General features: G+C 39.7%; 1 protein-coding gene across 2 annotated transcripts; it reads right to left on the reverse strand.

Annotated features, from left to right (window-relative positions):
- Positions 1 to 1,355: 1,355 nt before the first annotated feature.
- RHOH (ras homolog family member H) lies at positions 1,356 to 22,380 on the reverse strand. 2 transcript variants are annotated; one of them, XM_027828726.3, is made up of 3 exons: positions 21,747 to 22,380; positions 20,142 to 20,246; positions 1,356 to 5,258 (listed from the first exon to the last, which is right to left on the reverse strand). In XM_027828726.3, the coding sequence occupies exon 3, from the start codon at positions 5,023 to 5,025 to the stop codon at positions 4,450 to 4,452; it is 576 nt and encodes a 191-aa protein (XP_027684527.1). In that variant the 5' UTR covers positions 5,026 to 5,258; positions 20,142 to 20,246; positions 21,747 to 22,380; the 3' UTR covers positions 1,356 to 4,449. The 2 variants fall into 2 exon arrangements, with proteins under 2 accessions (XP_027684527.1, XP_027684528.1); XM_027828727.3 differs by lacking the exon at positions 20,142 to 20,246.
- Positions 22,381 to 23,109: the final 729 nt, after the last annotated feature.

Genomic DNA, 23,109 nt, shown 5'->3' on the forward strand with positions numbered 1-23,109 from the left:
GGCCCTCATTGAAGTCAATAGGTGTTTCACCAGTGATTACAATTGGGCCAGGATTTCACCCTCTGTATCTGGGGTCTCACACTGCGAGATCACGATTTCCAGCACTAGGCTTGAGAAAGAGACATAATTAAAAATAATAAATAAATAGCCTTTCACAGTTTATTCATGATGATAAATGTTTCTTAGCATTGACATGCTGTAAATGGTTGGGCTGAGAAAAAGTGGCTCAGTTTCCCTCTAAGTATCTAGACAAAATGCCTCTGCCTTCATCATTCCTCGACCTGACATGATTTTAAACATCAATATACACTTACTCATTTGGGTAGTTTTTATGATTAACTGGATGGGATTAGAGGGGGCAATTAAGGAGTCTTTTTCTGTATGGGGGGGGGAAGAATGCCCAAATCCTCTTGCCCAAGTGCACAGCCTGGGTTCTATGCTGTATGTTAGTGAGGTCCATGAGGTTGGGAGGGAGATAGCATTCTCCCTTCCAAGTCAGTAACGGTATGTCTACACTGCAATTAGACACCCGTGGCTGGCGCCTGCCAGCTGACTTGGGCTACAGGGCTATTTAAGTGCAGTGTAGCCATTCCACTAGGCTTCACTCTCATCAAGCCAACCTTAATCCTACCGTGTGATCTAGGCACAGTGCCCATCCACAAACATGCGGTGCAGAGCCAGGATGTGGTGTCCTTTGAATCCTACCTCTTGCTCAGTTGAACTGCATGCAAGGCCTTCCGAGGCCTTTCCTTGATCGCGTGTAAAATACCATATAAAAGCCCATTGGGTGACTCATTTACATTAATGCTATATCCCTCTAATGGTGTGTTTCTGACACACATTTTCATTTGACTTTGTTCAATATAAAGATAATTATTTGGGGCATCTTGATAGCCTGTAATCACTGCATCATGTAGCCCAAAGGTGGTCAAACTAAGGCCCGCGGGCCACATCCGGCCCGCAGGACCCTCCTGCCCGGTCCCTGAGCTCCTGGCCCAGGAGGCTAGCCCCTGGCCCCTCCCCCGCTGTCCCCCCTCCCCCGCTGCTTCAGCGTGCTGCGCTGCTGGAAACCCCATGTGGCCCTCAGGCCAAAAAGTTTGCCCGCCCCGATATAGCCGATAATCACCACAAGTGGTCATGGCATAACACTTATTATTCTGCAACACATAAAAGCAGCACTTTTAATCAAACTGAACACAAGAAGAGAAGATAATTTGTTACAGCCCTTTTTAAAAAATATATCCAGAAAAAGATGACTGGCTAAGTCAGGTGAGAAAACAGTTACTCTGGTAATAAGCACCGTAGAAATGTCTATAAATAAATAAACAAAGTGAGAAGATTTACAATATGACTCATACTTTTTGCACCCATTTTTTAATGTTCATGACATTAACAACCGTTAATCTTTAGTTAGGGTTACAGAAAACACAGTTTTCAGTAATGAAGGACTATTGAGATTTGATAAGGAGAAAAAAACATGGTGGTTGCCAAGGCTACAGGGTTTTCATTGAGGACCTCATCCTGCAAACATCTGTGCATCTGAATGATGTTACTCATGTGAAGAGTCCCACTGAGTTCAAATTCATTCACTAACAGGCTAGATTTTAGTGTTTCTGTGGGCAATGGGCTTGCAATCTGTGACTAAATTTTTGCAGTCAGAGGTGGCAGAACTTAAGAGCGGAATACAGATAAGCTAGGAAATGACTGGAGCCCCTATGCTGTGATCCTGGGTGCAGGAGTTTGAAAGGATTTAAAACAAGTGTAAATGACCCGTATGAACCCAGTACTCGTTTGTAATGAAAGGGCCTCCCTTAGGATAACACTGGAAAGTTCAAGTAGAAATAAATGTTTACCAGCCTGGGACTTGGTGGTGTAATAAACACTTCAAGTGCTTTGTGTACACTTACAGTCCAAGGGCCTATCCTGGAAATATTTGCTCACATTAGTCCTTTTATTCATAGGAATAGTCCCATTGAACTCAGTGTTTAAACTTAAACAGTGTTTAAACAGTGTTTAAGTATGACTCTGCCCATTGCTCCTACTTAGCTCTAATTCCAAGAGGTAGGTAATATACAAGCAATTGGCTGATACCAAAACTAAGTAACCATGGGATTTCATTATGGAACTCTTCTTCTTTCAACCCTCAATTCCCGCGCTATTGTTTGCTACTCACACTCACTGTGTCATGTCTTAAATTGTTCTAGAGGGCACCTGGTATGCTTCTGAGCCCCATATAAATAACAACCATCATTATTTTGTCTAATGCGAGTTCATGTCTGCAATTGCTGGGAAGAGCAGGACTTAATTTGCTAAGCTCTCTTTAGAGAAACTCTGATAGCCTACCAAGCTGGGAGCAGCACCCTGAGAGTACCCAGTTCACTCCCCAGCTATATTTGAACTATGATTTGCTCGCTAAGGAAGGCAGACCCACCCAGCACTGGAGGTGTCTAAAAACACTAAGGCGAAGTCCTGAGGTTCTTACTCAGTTTTGAATCAGACAAGTTATTACACCCACACTCCCATCCAAATGCTAGCAGGAGTTTGCCCAAATAAGGACTCAGTGAGAACAGGGACTGATCTTTCTCCCAGGATCCATGTGTAAAGAGGATCCTTACCCATATAGAAGGGGGAAGTGTTGCCTTCCATGGCATCATCTCCTCAGACCCTACAGAAAGCAGAAAGGGAGGGGTTGAGCTAGAGGTGGAAAGGAGAGGCACTGCATATGTGACTAATCTATCTCCCCCCACACATCCATCCTGGCAACCACAGGGCATCCTTTGTAAAGCCCCCACAGCCTAAGCTTGCGTTAACTTTTGTGCGGTGCCCTACTACACTGTGGAACCCCCTGGAAGGCTGCTGTGGCTTGGGGCCACAGGTGCTGGAACTAGGGCTGTTGGGGGTGCTGCTGCACCCCCTGGGTTGAAGTGGTTTCCACTATATACAGGGTTTACAGTTTGGTTCAATGACTCTCAGCACTCCTGCTATACAAATTGTTCCAGCACCCTTGTATGGGGCAAGAGTTGCATGGGTGTGGCAGCACAAAAGGCCCTGATTTCCAGTGAGACCAGTTCACACCTCAGAGAATCCACAGGTTGTGTGTGTTGAACTACTGCCATCCTGAAAGGGGGTCAAAGCCCACCCTCACCCCCAATAGAGTTATCCCATGCAAACCCATATGCAGGTTTTCTGTGCTGGGGAATAACCTGGCCCCAAGGATTTGACCCTAAATATTGTTAGTTTCCTCCGGTAAGTAAAGGATATTGAATTATATCTTGTAAAAATCCAAAGTAATTACGCTTGGCACCCCAGGTCCAGAGATTGTTTGCTGCTGATTCAATTTATATCAATTCAACGTCACCATGTATTTGATTACCCTTAGTATGTTAGATTATTGGTTTCAACAAAACCTCTGTTCAGAAGAATGTTCATTAAAAAAAAAGTGTGAGAGAGAATTTTAGTGCTCATGAAAAATGTCTGTCATCCCTGGAGACTGAAATTTTCTGCCTACAGAACAGGAGCAGCACGTTGCATGACAGTGAGAGCCCCCCTGTACTGTCCCATCCCGGAGCCTAAAAGTTTTATCTGGGAGCCAGCACCTCTAAAGATGAGGGAGCACATCAGTCTCCTCTGGCCCATTCAGTCTTTGGCCTCTTTGCTAAGACAGTCACCGATCTGCTGGGAACTGGGCTGAGACCATAAAATAAATATTATGTAAGACACAGATCAACTAACGATAATTTTTGGTCACTTCCAGACCAAAGTGGATTTGGACCAGCAAAGGTGAAAGATTCTGTTCCACTAATGATCCCCTGTATTCCAGCTCTCACGCCCACTGCTACCACTCCATTGGGGGTTTTACCTCAATAAGAACTTCAAGGGTTTGGTCCTAGGAGACTATTTCACAGATATGACAGTCTGCATTTGTGGTTAGCTAGAGAAAACAAACTATATTAGAGGAGTTTAAAACAAAATGTACAACTGTCTTTTTAAATTAAATATACAATAATCAGATTATATATACAAAGTTCTTAGAGTCAAAAACTCAGCATGGGAAGTTATGTCAGCAGGGATTTCAGGCAAAGCAGAGGCCTTCTATCATTAAATAAGTGAGGACAAATAAACCAACAACAGAAATGAAAAATTAAAGAACATAGATATTATCCATAAGTCTCCAGTTCAGGCTCACTCCAGTGCTCTGTGACCAGACAGCCGAGAGGAAAATAGCCCATTTACAGTTTTGTGGAGAAAGGAAAGTTAGCTGCACTTTTCATGTGCATTATTCATGGAAAGGGAAAAGCCAAGTCAGGTAGCAAGTACATCTGGCCCATCAGGAACACTAGCATGGTGATCCTACCAGAGGTCCTTTCTTGGCTCACCTTCCATTTTCTATGCTGATGTACTTCTGTGCAAGGGAAGAAGTAATGCAGCTAATAGAGTAATAAAGCGACTTCAAAAGATCCTGCACTCGTTAACGGAGAAGAGTTTCCTCCTCTTCTGTTTTCGGGCTTGATTGACTGCAGTCCGGACTGCATACTCAAATACCTGCTGCACTCCCCTGTTGCTGAGAGCAGAGCACTCCAAGTAGCCTTTAGCTCGGACCTCCCGGGCCAACCGCTTCCCATCAACTGAGCTGATGCAGGACAAATGATGGGGTCCTGCTTCCCGCTGGTCAGTCTGAGTGGCCACCACTAAAACGGGGATTCGGGGCAAATGGCTTCTGATCTCACCAATCCATTTATTCCTCAGGTTTAAAAAGGAGTTGTGGTTGGCCACTGAGTAGCACATTAACACCACGTCAGCCTGTTGGTATGAGATGGGGCGGATGCCTTTGAAGGCATCACTGCCTGCTGTGTCCCAAAGGCCTAGGCTAATCTGCACACCATCCATGAAGACATCCACCCCTGTGTTTTCATACACTGTGGGCTTGTAGGTATCAGGAAAAGTCTCAGAGGTGAAACGTACCAAGAGTGATGTTTTCCCCACGGCGGTGTCTCCCACCAGCACGCACTTGATTGAATCCAGCATTTTGTCAAATTCCACCTCAAAACACACCGTTTCAACTCAGGAAGAGCAGGAGCCGTAGAGAGAGAAAGAGAGTTCTCAGGGACCTTTTGAAATAATCTCCATTCAGTAGGAATTCATCCAGATTCTTTAACTTCTCAAGACCCGAGAGTTTCACTTGAGTACAAAATCCCCTTCTCTCCCACACAACTGTGTGATGCTATCAGTCAAATGCTTCAGTGAGTAAAACGAGCTTCCTGAAAGAGAAAAAATAAAATGTAACATTCATAAACCATCTTTGTTATAATCCAGTGAAAATGCATCATTTATTGTAAATTTCTCTGGACATCTATTTGGGCAGTTCCAAACAGTGTTCTAATGCAAGTATTAATGTCATTCCCTCAAGCCACACAGGTAGCACCAATTGATGTAAAAAAAATCTTTTTAGGGCAGTAATCCATCTCTCTCTAGTGCAACCATTTGTTATATTAGATACCACTCAGGTTTCTCACTCAGCAAATGGGATAAGATTTTCAAAAATGCCTAAGTAATTTAGGAACCTAAGTCCCACTGACTTTCAATGAGACTGAGGCTCCAAGCATCTAATTCACTTTTGAACATGCAAATTAGGCTTTTTAGGCACTTTTGAAAATTTACACACCCTCTCCAGCAATGCTCTTCAAATGCAGCACATGAAAAAAAGTACGCACTAATTGATTTGATTATTTAAGTAATTCAACAATCAAAGACAATATGCAACCTCTCAGATGACAATGAAGCGGAGGAAAAGCCTTTAGATATAAATCTGGTGTGACAGGAACCCTTCTAGTTTTACAAATGGTGCAGTAACTACTGGGGGTGGGGGGGAAGGCTGAAAATCTCTTTGTTGCAAATCTCTTTAAAAAAACAGGCCAGAAGAGCAAACCAAATAAATATATTCTCCTTCCCAGTGGTTATACTTTGTTAACAGTTTGCAATCAATTCAAAATTTAGTTAGTTTTTAAAACTGAGTTAAAGTAGTTTCTGGCATTACACCTGCTCTTGAGACCCTTGCCAGTATTTAAGGTTTTACAATCACATTTTCCTATTGTTGTAAATGTTTCTCTCTTCCCCAATTGCTCTGCAAAAGATTCACACAAACAACACAGGGAAACTAACTGTCTGATTGTACAGGGGAAACAGTGAAACTGACTATACACTAAATGTTTTCAAATTCAGTAACTGAAAAACTAAAAAAAATAACTTTCCCTTCTTCTCTTTCTAGTCTTAGATGTTCTGAATAATAACAGTAGCTAAAAATATGAGTTTAATTGTTAAATTAACAGTGTCCCTCTAATGTGTATTTTTCATTTAAATAATTGATTTCCATTCATCCCCTTCTTTTGTTAAGAGGGGAGACAGTTCTGGAGTTTATTTGTACAGACAAAAATTATCACCACACAGTAAAGGGCAGAAGAATGCTCTGTAGTTTACAGTAGCCAACTCTAGTTTCACCTATCCCAGCATTCTGCTCTCCTAGCTATACATTTATAGTATATTTAGTGCTTCAACTGATTTCACAAAGGGGAAAAAAAAAAAGCATCAGTTGGACTTGCAGTGCATTTAACTAGCATTGACAGTGCAATTCCCTGCTTCTATTTTATAATCATGCAGCATCCACCCTCCTGTGGGATTGCCTGCAGCATGGGCACCTTTCATGTCTTCTGCCACATGAGCCAACCGAAAGAAAATAAACATACAAGCAATCTGACTTGTACTCAAGGGAGTATTTTATTTTATAAATGCTTCTTCAAACCCTCATTGGCAAATTTTCATACTGATTTCTTGTTACTGGTATTTAGAAGAGAGTCATTGCAACAGGCGGTATTTCCTGGTTTGCAAACACAATGTCCGTTTCCAACCCGTACATGGTGGATTCTGAGAATTCTGATAAAGACTGAATCACACCCAGGTGCCCTCCTGTGTATCAGGAAATGAACAAGACCATGAATGAACAAATCCTCTCACGTTTGTTTGATGCCACTGCGTGTCTGGTGTATAATTTACTTTTAAAACTGTGAGAAGTAACTTGTAAAAGTTTAACCCCCTCATGGAATAGACTTCACTCAGAGAAGAGAATTCCAAATAAATCAAACTAGATTAAAAAAAATATATAAATATAAGACTTGAAAAGCACACACTGGATGTGCTGTCCAATTATTTAAGCATGTTTATTGGAGTACTGCTATACTGGAAAATTGTGTCAATATTACCATGATAAAGCCCTGTATTCCAGTGGCTTATAACTCAGATATAACCATTTGCTCCCCTATTAAAATTCAGCATAAAAAAACTCCTCTCCACAGCACAAATTTCTTTAATTCATTTTCAATCCTATTAGTCTGGTTATTTTTATTTTTATTTGAGGGGGAAAAAATAGAAGTTACCAATTCAAGATGCTTTTTGGTTTTCTCTAAACTAAAAAATGAGACCGACAGACACATAGGGGTGGCATACAATTTGCCCTTAATCTGATTCTATTACTTTGGATATTTTGAAAATAAAATAGAATGATGGCTAATATAGTAAAAACAGACTAATGAGCCTGCACATATACATACTGTCACATACAGTACTGATAAGTCCCATCAGAAAAACATATGGCTGTTTTTAAAGTAAAGGGGGTCAAACTACAATCCATAGATAAATAAAACCAAAAGGTACCCAGTTGTGGCCATTTTTTGATTCCTCTTGAGTGGGTGTGTCCAAGGGCCCAGGAACCTCTATCCTGATCTAGATCTGGATTTATTTTAGCTATCGGCTGCAGTTTTCACTCTACCATATATTATACGCACTACATAAATGCCTATTAGATTTGGAATTTTAATTACACAAAAGCCAAAAATGTCAGATGTAAAATTCTCACACAACTTTCACTGTAATTGCCAACTATCTGTGCAAAACAGTAAGGTCTTAAATGACATGATCGCACGACATATGTGCAGCATTGCAAAATTCCACCAACATCCATGAAAGTTTACAAGAAAAGATGCAATTTAAGCATACATCAAGAATGCACAATTCATCTCACTGACAAAGTCTTACTGTAGAAAGAGTATTAAAATTCAGTGTAAGCAGTAAAGAAAACACTACACAAGTAAAGCTAAAGCTATACAAAAATAGTCAGTTTAAACCAAAATGAAGAATATACACTTGATGTCCTTTAAAGAGTCCTGTTGGAGGGGCAGTACTAAACCTTGGTTTAAGAGCAAAAGTGGCAACACAACACACTGCATAAGCACCTGCAAGGCTAGAAAAAAATATTGCAGATTCTTTCCACTGCATTGTATTACAGAATGTGCTAAATAATATATCACATTGCCCAGTTCTGTGTGATCACCAAATAAAAGATCCTATTAGAAATTCCTGCTGACAGGGGTAGAGTTAAGGTTGCTAAGGGAAATTTAACTCTGAATTTCCTAACTTCTGTGTGATCAACCTTAATGCAGACGTAGCAGGGTTTTGCATATAATTTTAAAGAAAAAGACAAAAAGTGAGTAAAAATTTAAAATATCACGAGGGAGATTTCCCCCGGCCCGAATAGATAGATACTCCCTTTGCATTGTCTTTCAAGAGGAGCTGGGTGCCTAAATGCACTTTGAGCTTTTGAAAAATTCCCTCTCCCCTCCACCCACAACAGTAAAATATTGGAGAAAAACTCTAAATTAAAGAAATATTAAAAAAACAAGCAAGCAAGGATTGATTGCAATAGGCTACAATGGAAACCTACAGAATCCTGGATCCAGTAAAGCTGATGGCAATTCCCATTAATTTCAATGGAGCCAGGATTTTGCTTCCTCCTGTTCCCATTCCACGCCCCCCCCCATGTCAATCACTGACATGCACTGATACCACAACTGATTCACATCATCTACTGAACTAAAGGCCAGTTAGTGTCCAGTACCTGCATTCATGCACATTGTAGGGAGAAGGCACAAGAAACTGCTCCTTACATGCACCACCCATGAGAGGGTTAATCACATGAGAATCTGTGAGCTCAGAGACTTCCAGGACTATATGTAAACTCTGGCAACGCTAAGGAGAGTAGGTTACACCTCTGCACACGGAGCAGTGCAGCTAGCTGGGCGCAGAGCAGATGTTGCTCCTTCTCCAGGAATAGTGCAGTATCCATGCTCCCAGGAGTTCCAGAGTCTGGTTGCTCCATGCACAGTGCCTCCTAGAGCTCCTGCTGGCACACTCTTGCCTCCATCACACTCGATGGGAGACTGAGGCTGTTTGACACAATCAAACCATATCCGATTGATGGTATCTAGGACTCACCACCCTTCTGTAGCAACAGCAGCTGCCCTGGGCCTCATCCTGTACACATGCATTGGAGTACCTTTGTTCACATCAGTAGTCAGTACATGATGCAAGTAAAGGCACAAGATTTGTTTGTGTGGTTGCAGGATCAGGCCCTCTAATGATTAATTTTACCATATATAAAGAACAGTTTATAATCTGTAATGGTTACCTAAAAAATAAGTAGAAAGACTAATGCATAAGTGACTTCTTGGAAAAATATTTAAACACTGCAAAGCCTGATGTGGTTTGTGAGTAGTACAGGAAAGTAACCAGGGCCCTGATCCTGCAGTGGACTCCACATGGGAGCAGTGGCCTCATGACACAGCGCTCATTGCAGGATCCGGGCCTGAGTGAGTATACATCACATGAAGAACTAGCTTTACTTATGCGGAAACAATTCCAAACACAATTGATTCAGGAACATTTATAGCTTAATGAGGCAGGTTTATCTGCTGAACTAAATGAGACTGTTTTTCAATTTCACTAGAAATAATGCTGGCTTCTAGTTTAAAGCATAAAATGTCATCCAGTGTGGTCAAACATCTACATGAAAACACATCCCTGAGCTCAGAAAGATACATCAGGAACTCCTACATTCTAATCCTATCTTTGATACTCCTGGAGGGAATTCTGCACCACTGCAAATGTGCAGAATTTATGTCCCCTGCGGATTTCTTTGCTTCCCCGCAGAAAAATGACTTTTTGATAGGGAAGCAAAGGGAAGCCACAAGAGCGGCCTTGTAACCTCTCCACCAGTATGTTTCAGGTGCCCAGGGCAGCCGGCAGAGAGGTAAATCACTGTGGGGCAGGGGGCAAGACTGGGAAAGACCCGTCTGGTAGCTCCTATCCTGTAGCAGGCTCAGCTGCTAGTTTTGGCTGGGCTGGGGAGGACAGGACTTCCTCTTCCCCTGCACAGCATCCAGGGCCGGGTCAGACCCACCCCGATATTTCTTCCCCAACTGCAGGAAGCTCTGCAAATCCCCCCGCTCCCTGCTTCCTGCCCCCATCGCTCCTCAGCTTCAGTGGGAGCTTAGGGTTAGTCAGTGGGAGCTGCTTCCCCATCCACCCAACCACCATGCATCCAGACCCCCTCATATCCAGACCTTCTCGCTGAGCCTCACTCCCCCGCACTCCTTGCACTGTGTCAGGTCCTTGCACTGCGTCAGGGTTGGGTGCAGCCTCACCCCTGAGTCTATTTCCCAGGTGGGGAGCTGCACAGATCTCCATCTCTGTGCAGCCAGTGGCCTGTGTGCCCCAATGCCATGCTGGAGCCTCCACATTTATTTGACAAATAAAATTTGCAGAATTTTGCAGAATTTTAAAATATTATGCACAGAATTTTTAATTTTTTGGTGCATAATTTTTCATATTTTGGCACAGAATGTCTTCGGGGTACTTTGAAAATGATTCCGGCCTTCTCTAGACTAGGATTTGGATTAGTTAACATGTGTACAAAGAATAGTGTAGACAAGGCCTTTAACACATGCTAGTCTGGTTGGCCAGCCAAAGTGTTTTGAAGATTAAATACAATGCATATGCTAAGTATTATCATCGTTATCCTGCAACTGCTCCTGCAACTGGAATTTATTGCCATATGTATAACTATATCTGTAACCCCTCTTGTTTTACACATATCTGAGGCTCTTAAGAGGGCTAGTGAGGAAATAGCATAGCAGTGGAAATGTCTGCTTATCACATACAGCTATATATCTCCATCACTACTGATACAGCCAGAACTGTGGACTGCAGTACTAAGTGTCTGGAGGAGACTGGGGAATGGATGAGGGCTAGCTGGCTGAAAAGTGAATGCTGATTGGTTGGGGGAAGCAACCAGAAGATATGGCAGAAATAATACTGGCCCCTTTGATTGAGGATGTGGGTCTGCCATCTGTAAATCAGGTTCATAGTCTGGGGAATCTGGTTAGACTCCCAGCTGGTATTAGAAGGACAAGTAGCTGCTACAGTTTGGATCAGGTAGTGCCTGTTTCTTTCAGATACAGACTTATGCAACTGCCATCCATGCCTCTGTCACCCCAACGTTAGAGTACTGCAATGTATGGGCTACATCTTAAATCCATCTGAAAATTGCAACTGGTGCAGAATCCAGGACCCCACTTGGTAGGGAGGGTTTCTTTTCATGAAAATGTTAAACTAGTGATACTCAGACTTAGGTTCACGAGCCTCAGGTGGCTCTTTAATGTGCCTCCTGCGGCTCTTTGCAACACATGATATTAAACCACTGTGTGATTTAATTATTAACCAATCTAAGTTATTAACCAATCAGCATGCTTTTATTATGTTAGTAACCAATTGTAGTTGATAAAATAATAATACTTGGTCAGTCATTTTGCTGATATATATATATATAAACTACATATTTCCCCGTCATACTGTTTAAATATGAATACACAGTACTATAGTAAATTAAACAATACATTCACTACTATGGCTCTTTTGGGTAATGTTGATCACTAATTTGATCACTAATGTTGATCATTAATTTGACTCCTGAAATCTGAGTATCACTGTGTTCATCCAATGCTCTATTAGCTGCACTAACTACCTATTAGTTTGTAATTTGATTTTAAAATGTTGCTTTTGACCTGTAAAACCCTAAATGACTTACCTATCTACACTGCAGCTGGCAAGCGTAATCTCCAGCACAGGTAAACAGACTCACAATAGCTCAGCTTGAGCTATCACCTAAAAATTGCAGTGTGGACTCTCCGGTGCTGGTGGCGGCTTATCTAGCCACCCCAGTCCAAGCCCACCCAACTTCCTAAGTCCGAGCTCAGGTGGCTAGCCCAAGATGCCGCCAGTGCCGCAATGTCCACTCTGCTATTTATGGTGCTAGTTTGAGCTGAGCTAGCGTGACTCTGTTTACCTACGCTGGGAACCACATCTTCCAGCTGTAGTGTAGACATAAGACAATCTCTTCCCTCATAAAACAGCACCACAGTTGCAGTCTGTGGAAGCATTTGAGCTATGGCACCATTGGTACGAAAGAGAAGGTGGAGGTGAAGGGGATACTGCCTGAGTGTTTTCCATTAGGTCCCTTTCCAACTCTCTTCTCTCACTTGGTCCATAACAGCCTTTGTTCAATTTGTTAATCTGCAGGGCAGGCTACAAGGTCCCTCTTTCTTCCTGACCGAGCGGGAGCAGGGAGAAGGGTGAGATTGGCAGACTATGCTAATTTAATTGGTAAGGTTTTTTAAATGTCTGTTATATTTATGTTACTGCTGGTGTAGTGTTGTTAGTGCATAATTGCCAGAATTATGATCAATTGATAATTTATGATTAATTGTAGTTTTAAGCATTTTTAAAAGTGCTCAGAGGTTGTGATGAGCACTCTTTATACAGTTATTATACATTTAAATAAATAAATGGGAAAATACACCTTCCATGTCTTTCTGAAGTTAGGATAACAAACCACATGTGTTAAATCTTTACTTTCAAACCTTGAGAACTTCGTCTCAAAACTACATTTCTTCAAACAAGACAAAGACACCAGTCCCAATTCAAACCTGTGAAATTTAACAAAGATTTTCAGTTTTCTAAATAAGAAAAATGGAAGGTAAAGACTTGTTTCTTTTTTAAAAAATAGAAAGCTGTCTTTTAATCACCTTCATGCAACTCAGAAACAGTCAAACGTCTTGGTGTTAAACTTCCCTAAAAATATTCACGTCTGAGATGAGCCAAAGCATGAACATTTTGAATTCCTAAAATGCTTTTTCAGAAGATGTAAAGCTTGAAACTAAAAACAAGAGGGAAAGGCCAAATTTTCAGACATTTGTAACTATGTTATTATTAAATAGGCTTTTTCATGCCCTCAGTTTTGAGATTGAAATCCCCATTGCTCAGAATAGAAATTTCTACTTCAAAGAGGGTAGCATGATATGGCCCAGCAGTATTCAGGAGTAAAAATAAGAGATGAAGCCGCATACCATGATTATTTGTGTCTGATCACACTTTTGATACAACCACATCATGAAAATTAAACATGCACACCCAAGAATTAAAACAACCTTAAAAGGTCAAAAAAGTCTGAGTTCTGATATTTAGGGTTCCTGAACTATTGAAGCCAATGGGAACTATGAGTGCTGAGTACCTCTGATAATCAAGGCATGGGTCAGGTGGATCCTTAAACTACCTCATTCTCATTGTGCTTAGGTACGGCATATGGTACGAAATGTCAGATAACTCATTATTTGGGTGCCCAAGACTCAACGGTAAATGATTTTCAACACTAACCCCTGTGTGCCGCCCAAATTCATATGAGGTTAATTCTTGGAGGTGAAATTCACCCTTTACGGGGGGCAATACAAGTCCCTGATCCAACATCCTTTGAAGTCAATGGAAAGGGAACATTGTTTCACGCCCTAAGCGAGTGATGCTCACGCCTTTTACTGATTACCTGAATAGCAGTGAACTTCATCCGTTGTGCCATGTAAAATTGTTCTGGTACACTGTATATTGGATAAAATAGCCTTTTTTCCCATCCTCAGCTGTTACACCCTTTTGTTCTTGCTGTTAAACAATTCACAAGTTTTACATCAGATGTGGCTGTATTTCAGTGGTGGATATGCATAGACATATTGGGGGGTGGTATTCTACACACATACACCCATATTTATCTATCTAAGATACTTAATGGCCCGCATTAGTGTATGTGTATCCATCAGTGAAATACAGCTACTTCTGTGTGTGCATCTAGGTATAGATATGCACACACACACACACAACATACTTAAACTTATATAAACACACTCACATTATATTCCTATTATATGTACATATTATGAAGAGACATCTTTTCATAATTAAAAATGAGCTAGGTTCCAGTCCTAAGGCCATGCCTAACTTCAGTATAATCAAACCAAAGGTCCGATCTTGTAACCATTTAGGCATGCAAATAGTCTCATTGACTTCAGTTGCACTGCTTGTGTGTGAAGTTATTCACATGTATAAGGGTTTGCATCACTGGGCCCCAAACCACTTCAAATTTCTCATGACAACACATCCTACTTTAAACACAGAACTTTTTTTTTGAAGTATGAGGTAAATCAGAAAAGACATATCTATGGTAACATATATATTATGTAAATATTTATATAATATTTGGTAAAAACATTTTTAGCGGTTTAACTCTTTAAAATCCTTCTATCGTTTTTTGTTTTACTGAATTTCAGGTATTGATTTCTCTACAGATGGGACTTATCACAAAGTCTGATGCCTTTCACTGTTTTTGTTTGAATTTCTAATAATTTATTGGATATCTAAAGAGTGATTAACACCCATTAGGAAGTACAATGTACATAAGTGTCCATCCCTCATGCACACAAAATGGATACAAATTTGTGTATAAAATGAATATATACCTTTATTCAGAATATGGCACTATTTGCCAACCTGGGTAGGTATATAGATGTATGCACAAATCAATCAGCATATATTTAAAAAACATGAACAATTCAATAATCTATAAATTCATGTATACTAAAACACACATGGTGTGTTTTTGGTTGGTTTTGGTGCTGTTGTTCCAAGTATGGGGATGTGGGTATAAGATACTCTATGTTGAATTTGTAACTGTTTTGTGTAACAAATAACTTTTGTTAGTCTCTAAGGTACTACAAGGACTCCTCATTGTTTTTGCTGATACAGACTAACATGGCTACCACTCTGAAATAACGTATGTTGTATTTCATAGCGAACAATTCAGGATATTGTGTTATTGCTACATTATGGCGAACATTTATTAGTTAGAGAAAAAATATTTTCCTCTATTTCATGTCTGAAGTTATGTGTTGATTTTTAACGGGGCAAAAGTAAAATTGAGTGAGCTGTAGAAATTTGGGTGGGGTGGTGAATGATGAATAATTCATTATGTCAAGGTAGTAAGGAACTGACTACATACTTTAACCGTGTATTTCCAGAATTGCCAATGTCCACAGTTTCTGTCCTGTGTGTATGGTAGGAAGGTATAAAATCTTTAGTTAGATGTTAGCTGTAGTAAGTGGTATCCCCCTTTTGAACCTAACTATCAATTACAGGTTTTGTGTGGCAATATGTCTGTACCTAGTTAGCAAATCACTTTATAAAGCACTTTGTGGATGGAAGGTTATAATAATTATTCCTGCATCTGGTGGTTTAACCTATTTAACCCTTTAATTTGTTTTCTACTTTTTTGTATTTAATTTACATGTGGCTACCTTGCAAGGTCTATTCGAAAATCCAGTATTCATGTACTTTATACCGTGCAGTTGTAAAACTGGTATAAAAGCATATTTATGGAATACACTGGAAAGGCTCCTTTCTCACATTCATAGCTTCCCTAGGAATGCTTTATTTTAACAAAAGAAATTAAATACAAAAGTATGTATAAATGTCACTGAAGTCGCCTTTCCTACTCACACGGAGTCACAATGAAGTCAGTGGCTCTCCAACTGGGTGCAGGAACCCGTGAGCATGGATCTTATTTCAGGGTCAGGGCTGCAGTTATGACCAAAAAAAAATAAATAAAGGGAATGCCCCAGCCTTAACAAGCTGTCATGCTTGTATTTATTTAATTTATTTTTGAAGTAGCACCTGTTGTACACAGAGGGTCAGACTTACATTGATGTATATGCTGTGCAAACCATGGTGTAAGTCTTTGTGGAATTTGGCCTGAGAACGCTTGCTTTATTAGCTTTCTCTGATTTCTGTGCAACCTTAACATCCTATCACTTTTATATAAAATGTGTAATATTACAAGCAGCATTGGACCATATGGAATAGTTTCAGAAGAAAAAAAAAACCTCAAGAGTGGATTTTCCAACTTCTCTCCACTTCCAAAAATAGATACTCCTTCTTTTCTCATCCCGCAATACAGTTTTGTCGGACCTCATTTTAAATTCTTACAGCTGGAATGTCTTTTTTCATCGAGTGAATAGATAATACATATTACCAGGCCAGGGTAGACTTTGGCAGAGTATTTCTGTTCTCTGAGGGTGGTCAGGAACTTTTTAAAGTTTTTCTTTATTGGCAAAGTCTTAGCACATTTTGCATGAAATCAGCCATTTATATGAAAAAGAGACATTTTTATTGGAAATATGGCTGAATGCCACATTTTGGACTTGTATACCAACATTTGCAAAATTTGGTTTATTTGACTCAGGGGGCTTGGTCCAAGCCCATCTGGAAGTTTTATAACATTCTCCCATTCAGCATTAAAGCCTTATTGAAACATAATTGAATTTTCAAATCTGGTTTTAGTTTGATAATAATGAAACATCCCATCTTGAAAAGCTTTTGTTTAATTTATTTTACAACACGCCTTTGTAAAAAGAGGAAATCAAAAATATGAATGTGATTAAAAGAAGACGGTATAAATTATTCAGTATACCATACACTGTTGGAAGTAATTTGATATAATGGCCACACTTAAAGCTTTTCCAGTTTTTGACAACTTTTTAAGCATAACCATTGTAAATGGAAAAATCCAAAGTGCAATTTATCCATATTTCTGCTTATCCCCAAACTGACTTTCATCAGAAGGGAAAACATTTGCCTTTCCTATTAAAGTGAAAGATTTCAGGACTTTTCAAAGCCCATGGATATGAAAGACAAGAAAAAAAAATCTTTAACTAACTACGGCCCTGGTTGCATGAAGAGAATCAGCCTTATTTTAAGTAGACAAGGGTAACCTTCAAAATCAAATCAATATCACTTGTGAGACGTGAAAAAATCAACAAATGTTACCACTAGCTCAAATTGGATGAATTTCACCTATTTTAGATTAATTTTCAACCTTGCAAACGTGTCTATTGAAAACAGTATCACGCATTACCATTAACCATTATTAATTCTGGCTTCTGCTGGAAGAGAAGGTGTTCTTTCTCTTCCCATCTATGTCGGGTCTTTCCCACACAGTGTGTCATCAGTGGTGCCCCTTTGGGAAACCCCCAAAACCAACAACAGCATCAGTTTTGGTTTTTAACATTTTTAAATGTTTGATCTGCCTATTTTACTGACCCATGTGGATAAAAATATGTTTCTTGAGTTCAATTCCACTCTCATCACATATGAATTTACAACTGCCATTGACTCCTGTGGGGGTTGGACAGAAGTATCAGAGGGCAAAATAGGGTCCTTTGTGCAAAAGGTATGTTTGCCTATATATATTAAGACATAGGTAATTAGGAAAGGTAACCTAATCTGTGGTAATTTATGCCACTGGTTATCCCTTTTTTCTTTTGGACATACAAACAGATAAAATCTTTGGTGAAATTCTGCTCTTAGTTCCATTGGTGCAGTAACATTAATATCAATGGGGGTATTCTGATATAACTGAGAGCAGAATCTCTCAATTGCCCTTCCTTTCTCTGGTGAGAGATACATTTTAGACCTGATTAGGCAGCTGCTTTGTACAAGTGGTTCCCATTGTTCATACTTAGCAGCTGCATAACCAGAGCCTTTGGCTCCATATTATTCTCCTCTCAACACAGATCAGAGCTCATTTGTTTGTTGGGGAGTCTGTTGGTTTTTCAGTGAACATTAGAAATTAAGCACAATTAAATTATGCTAAATATATATGAAAATATGTTTAATTTTATGTGAAAGGGGCAATGGCAAGTCATGGTCCTCAAATTTGTTGTATGTTTCCAATACATAGAGGTATCAGCGCAATATTTTAAAATGTGTTCTCAGTGGTGAGTTTGACAGGGTAATAGCCACTCTCCCTTTCTTTATGGCTAGGTGGGAGAAGGATCCCAAAACTATTTTCTGATATTTTTATGGGGTCATGGCATGGTGATGTTTGAGAACCACTGTTTAAAAGATCCAGCTGGAGCTAGTCAAAAAATTAAAAACTTACTTTTGTGAAAAACTCTGAAAAGTCAAAGTTATTTTCATTCGTAAGTGTTTGAAACAGACTCATTTTTAGTGTATTAGAAATTGTTCATGATTTTCATTCCTTTTTCCACAAATTCTTTTTAAACAAAAACATTACTGAAAAGGTTATTGAAGGTTTTCATTTCATGGTAAACAAAAAATTGCAACAACTTTTTACATAATGTTTTCATTATTTTTAACTATAAAAAAACCATGAACTTTTTGCAACAAAAGAAATATTTCTTTTTCAAAGGCCATTTTTCAGCTAACCACATTGTCAATGAAAAATTACAGCCAGCTCTAGATCCATGAAGTGAGAGACAGGCTAATGTCTTGATCTCCACATGCCTTTGTGACCTTTATATTGGTTACTATATTGTACACTATACATGGGGCTACCTGGAAAGACCAGTCAGAAGGTTCCACTAGTGCAGATATAGCAGATCTTTTGCTTTGCAAGATTGGTCACAGGGAGCTCATTACATCTCTAGTTCTATTGGTTTCCGGTTTGCTTCGGGGTGTAATGCAAAATGTTCATTTAGGCCTTTAAAGGTCTATGGTGTAGTCCTATCTACCCAAGAGATTGACTCTCTGCTGTCCACCACTGTGATAGCTGAGATCAGTTGATGCTCTCTTGAGGTTTCCGTAACTGCGGGCTGCTTCAAGGGTGTTTTCATTGGAGGGCATTTTACCCTAGAACTCACTGCTCACATTGTTCTAACAGAGCCAGAATTTGTTGAACTTCAGCACATGGTGTAAAACCCATCTCTCTACTCACAATTTTCCTGATAAGGTTGGTCAGACCCTTAAGAATGTCTCTGGGAAGGTCATGTCTACACTATAGCTGCTACAGCAGCACAGCCAAGCACTGCAGAGGTGCTGCTGTAGTGTAGATGCTTCCTACATCGATGGCAGGGGGTTTTCCATTGATGTAGTTAAGCCATCTCTATGAGAGGTGGTTGCCAGATCTATGAAAGAACTCTTCAGTTGACCTACCCACGTCCACACTGGGAGTTAGATCAATCTAACTATGGTGTTCAGAGTGCAAAATTTTTCACAGCCCTGAGCGATGTAGCTAAGTCAATCTAATTTTTAAATGTAGACCAGGTCCAGTGGTTGGGGACGTAGACTTAAATTTATGCTCTTACTCTGGCAGATGGACATGTGAGGCGTGTCCTCTGATGCAGCTAATCATTGGCAGAAAAAAGTTAAATGTTTGAAGCCTGATTCTCATTTATACTATGGCCACTTTATAGTGTACAGGGTGAAGAAGCCTTAAAATGGGCATAAATTACACTTATACCAAATTTAAGGCAACTTGGTATTAACAGACAGGGTAAACTGGTCTTAGTGTAAATGAGACTCAGGCCCATATATTACAATTTAATGGTTAATGAGCTCAGAGGCTTAGACAATGGGTGGAGGTCATTTATAAATACATAAAAGATATAAACACATAAATGTCTAATTTTCCCATTGTACAGTTTCTATTCTAGTGAGTGTAAAACCCTAAAGTAAATTCAGCCAGTTCCTCCTTCCATGGGTATTTCTTGCTGTAGGAAGTAAACTCACGTAAGCCTTCCTATAACTTTAATTCTGCCCAACGTCTAAACAGTAGATATATGCCGAGTCCCTGCCTCTTTAATGAAATTGGATTAAATTATGTGACACATATTTAAGTCATTCTTTGATGGATGAGATTCAATCACATTTTTAAATCACTTTCACATTTATGGTAACATCAAAAGTTAGATTAATTTATTTGTATAAAAATTCTTTTAGATTTTTTATAAATGTAAACTACTACTCAATCTAATGCAAAGTTCCACCTTATTTCTACAGCAGTAGAAGTCAGGCATACACTAGGTACAGCAAAAAGCAGGCAGATCAGCCCAGCAAGGATCGTCTAGCCTTTTTTATCCTACCTTTCCACTCTGAAAATATTTTCCTTACGACAAATTTGTGTTAAAGACGGCCTCTTCCAGATGGTCACATGCCCACTCCTATGCCATGTACTAATGGAAATAGCACTGAAAGAGGAGGATAGGAAAATTAAGAATTACATTCAGATTTTTACGGGTACCTGAGAGAAATCTAGACCTCGCTGTGTCTGATGGATATTATGTGATCTAGCACCCTTAGACTCTGTCCTTATCCACTTCTTACAGTAGCTACCTTTCATTGGCAAGGTGACCATTATTGAATAGCTTATACATTTGGAGGAGCAGCCTCTGAAAACAGAAGCTTGAAATGCATGTGTATATCTAGGTCTATATGTATATACACACCACCGCATATGTAACCAGACCATGTGTCGTGAAAATAACGTACTTGTTCAATAGAAAAGTAGCATTGAGAAGGAAGAGGAGAATTGTGTTTGTGGCCATTTAGAAGGCAAGTTAAGGACTTCATTCTCAACACGAAGAGGTGAAAAATCATTAGGATCCTAGCTGGACCAGGGTTCAACTGAAACTAGGAATGGAGCTGAAGAAATTAGCAAATTAAAAACCTTTTAATACTAACTTCAGTTAATAAAACATTAACATTTCACCTCTTTGAAAAAATTATTATGAAACAATTCTCATTCTAAATGTATATTATGAAAATAAAACAATAAATTTTCCCCTCAGTGACAGTTTATTTCGCAAAAAAGGGATGGGATCCTCCTTTCATTTGCACCAGGTTTACGCATGTATAACTCCATTGACTTCAGTAGAGTTATTCATGATCTACACTACTGTCAATTAGATCAGAATCAGACCCAGGCTTTTTAGATTTTTTTATTTTCTATCTTTTTACCTAAATCGATTAATATATAAAGTTACTGGTACGTTCAACCTCACTTATGTCCTCCCTTTATAATGGGTCATTTTAGGCTGAAGTACCAAAAAAAACCTTAAAACACAATCAAAAATCCAGGGACAGCAGCGTGTTCTTTTTATGCTGAAGTAGAAAATAAGAATAAAATATAATAAAAAATCCAGGGGAAGTACACAAGGGGGACTAGGTTGTCTTTTAATATGATATCACAATAAGGAATGTTCTATTTTGTATAAAAATTGAAAGTATTTGTAGTTTTCAAATCAAGTTTTGTAAGATGAGAGAATGGTGACAGCTAAAAACACTAATCTTGATTTAAAATTAGGGTGACCAGATAGCAAGTGTGAAAAATTGGGACATGGGGTGGGGGGGTAATAGTTGCCTATGTAAGAAAAAGCTCCAAATATCAGGACTGTCCCTATAAAATCGGGACATCTTGTCACCCTATTTAAAATATAAATATTTATATTAAGACACTTGGGGGGAGGGGGCAAAAATTCACCAGACACAGGATGTTGAACATGGCTCTTGAAAATAAATGTTACGGAAGTCAAGTACTCTTAGTGCAAGTGGAGGGTAAAGAAGAAAACTGGAGCTCTATGGTTTTTGTTTTTCCAATAGAATTTTCCTTGCTGGATTAACAGTAAATTTTCTTTTTTCTTAAAAGGGATTGGGGAGAGGAGAGGAAAAAAGAAAAGAGAATTACATACCTTCCAAATAAGCCCGGTGTAAGAGACTGAGTTTAGTTCATCTGGTGATGGGGCAGCAGAGACAGACATAATGTGATGAAAAATAAGCGAGTGGTTTAGTTCAAGTCAGCTTCCTGAAGAGTTCTCAGCTCTGCCTGTGTGGGTTTTGCTGTGGGTTTGTGTGTCCTATTCTCTCTGTGATGACTCCAGAACGTACATGTAAAACCTACTCAGAGAGGGGGAGGGGGCACAGCAAGGCCCTGGTGCATAAAGATTTCTCTGCAGCTTGCTGTTTCCACAGCCACCTCCATTCTGTTGCTGCTGCTACTAACATGGGGACACCACAGCCCGCTCACCAGCAACCAGTTAAAGGAAGAGCAGTTCAACAACTGCCCACGAGTCTGGTCTATAATTCAATCTTCCATCGGTTTAACAAATAATTTATTTACTCACAGACTTGGGTCGAAATAGCTATATTGATTTTAATTCACGCCATTGAACATTTTGGTTCCAGTCTGTGAGTAGACCAGCCCTAACAAGTGCAATTGTAAGTCGAACAGGTGCAAAACAGTGTAGACACTCTTAAATTGATTTAAACCTTGTTTTATAGGGATTTGGCTTAATTCAGTTAGGAAATGAATTAAGCTACATTGACTGATGAATTTCCACACTTGTTTTTGTCATATCTAATTAAATTGTGTTTAAAAACACTCCTTTAGACAAATCAGTGCAACCCTGAGTCAAGGCCTAAATCACAAAAGGGAAAGAGGGACTGATTTAGCTGAGCGATGTGCTGCTTTCTTTCCCTTAGGCTCTGTCTTGACAGGTTAAAAGGGTCCATTTTTCAGTTGTGTTAGTTCAGTTGAGTTAGCTTAACATGATTGAAAAGCCCCTTTAAGACTCAAGTCTTGTCTATATGGGAAAGGTTTTTTGGTATACCCTAAAACGGGTTCTCACAACAAATTTTGGTGGCCTCAAGAGAGTGGCCACCAACTCTTCCTGGTGGTCGCTCTGACAAGTTTTGCTAAAATACTTAATTAACCTTAGGAACACAAATAAATATGCACATACACATGTCCAAATCATTGTAATTTCTTTATGTAGGGGTTTTTGTGCAGACTCAATAATAAAAATTATGTACAGTTGTATTTTGGTGCCCCTAGCTTCCGCTGCCTCCCCCAGCCCCCCACGGATTCCCCCCAGCCCCTGCTGCCTCCCTTAACCCCCCACAGATCCCACCACATCACCCCAATATCAGCTAAACCAAAAAACTCCTCATGGTCCCCCCAGACTCCTGAGATTCCACTGCTTCCTCCCCCAATTGCCCTGAACTCCCTTCCGCGGTCTCACACCCCAGGCTCACCCCAGTCCTTGCCTCTTGACC

Source organism: Chelonia mydas, chromosome 4 (assembly GCF_015237465.2).
Source record: "Chelonia mydas isolate rCheMyd1 chromosome 4, rCheMyd1.pri.v2, whole genome shotgun sequence".
NCBI classification, from domain to species: Eukaryota; Metazoa; Chordata; order Testudines; family Cheloniidae; genus Chelonia; species Chelonia mydas.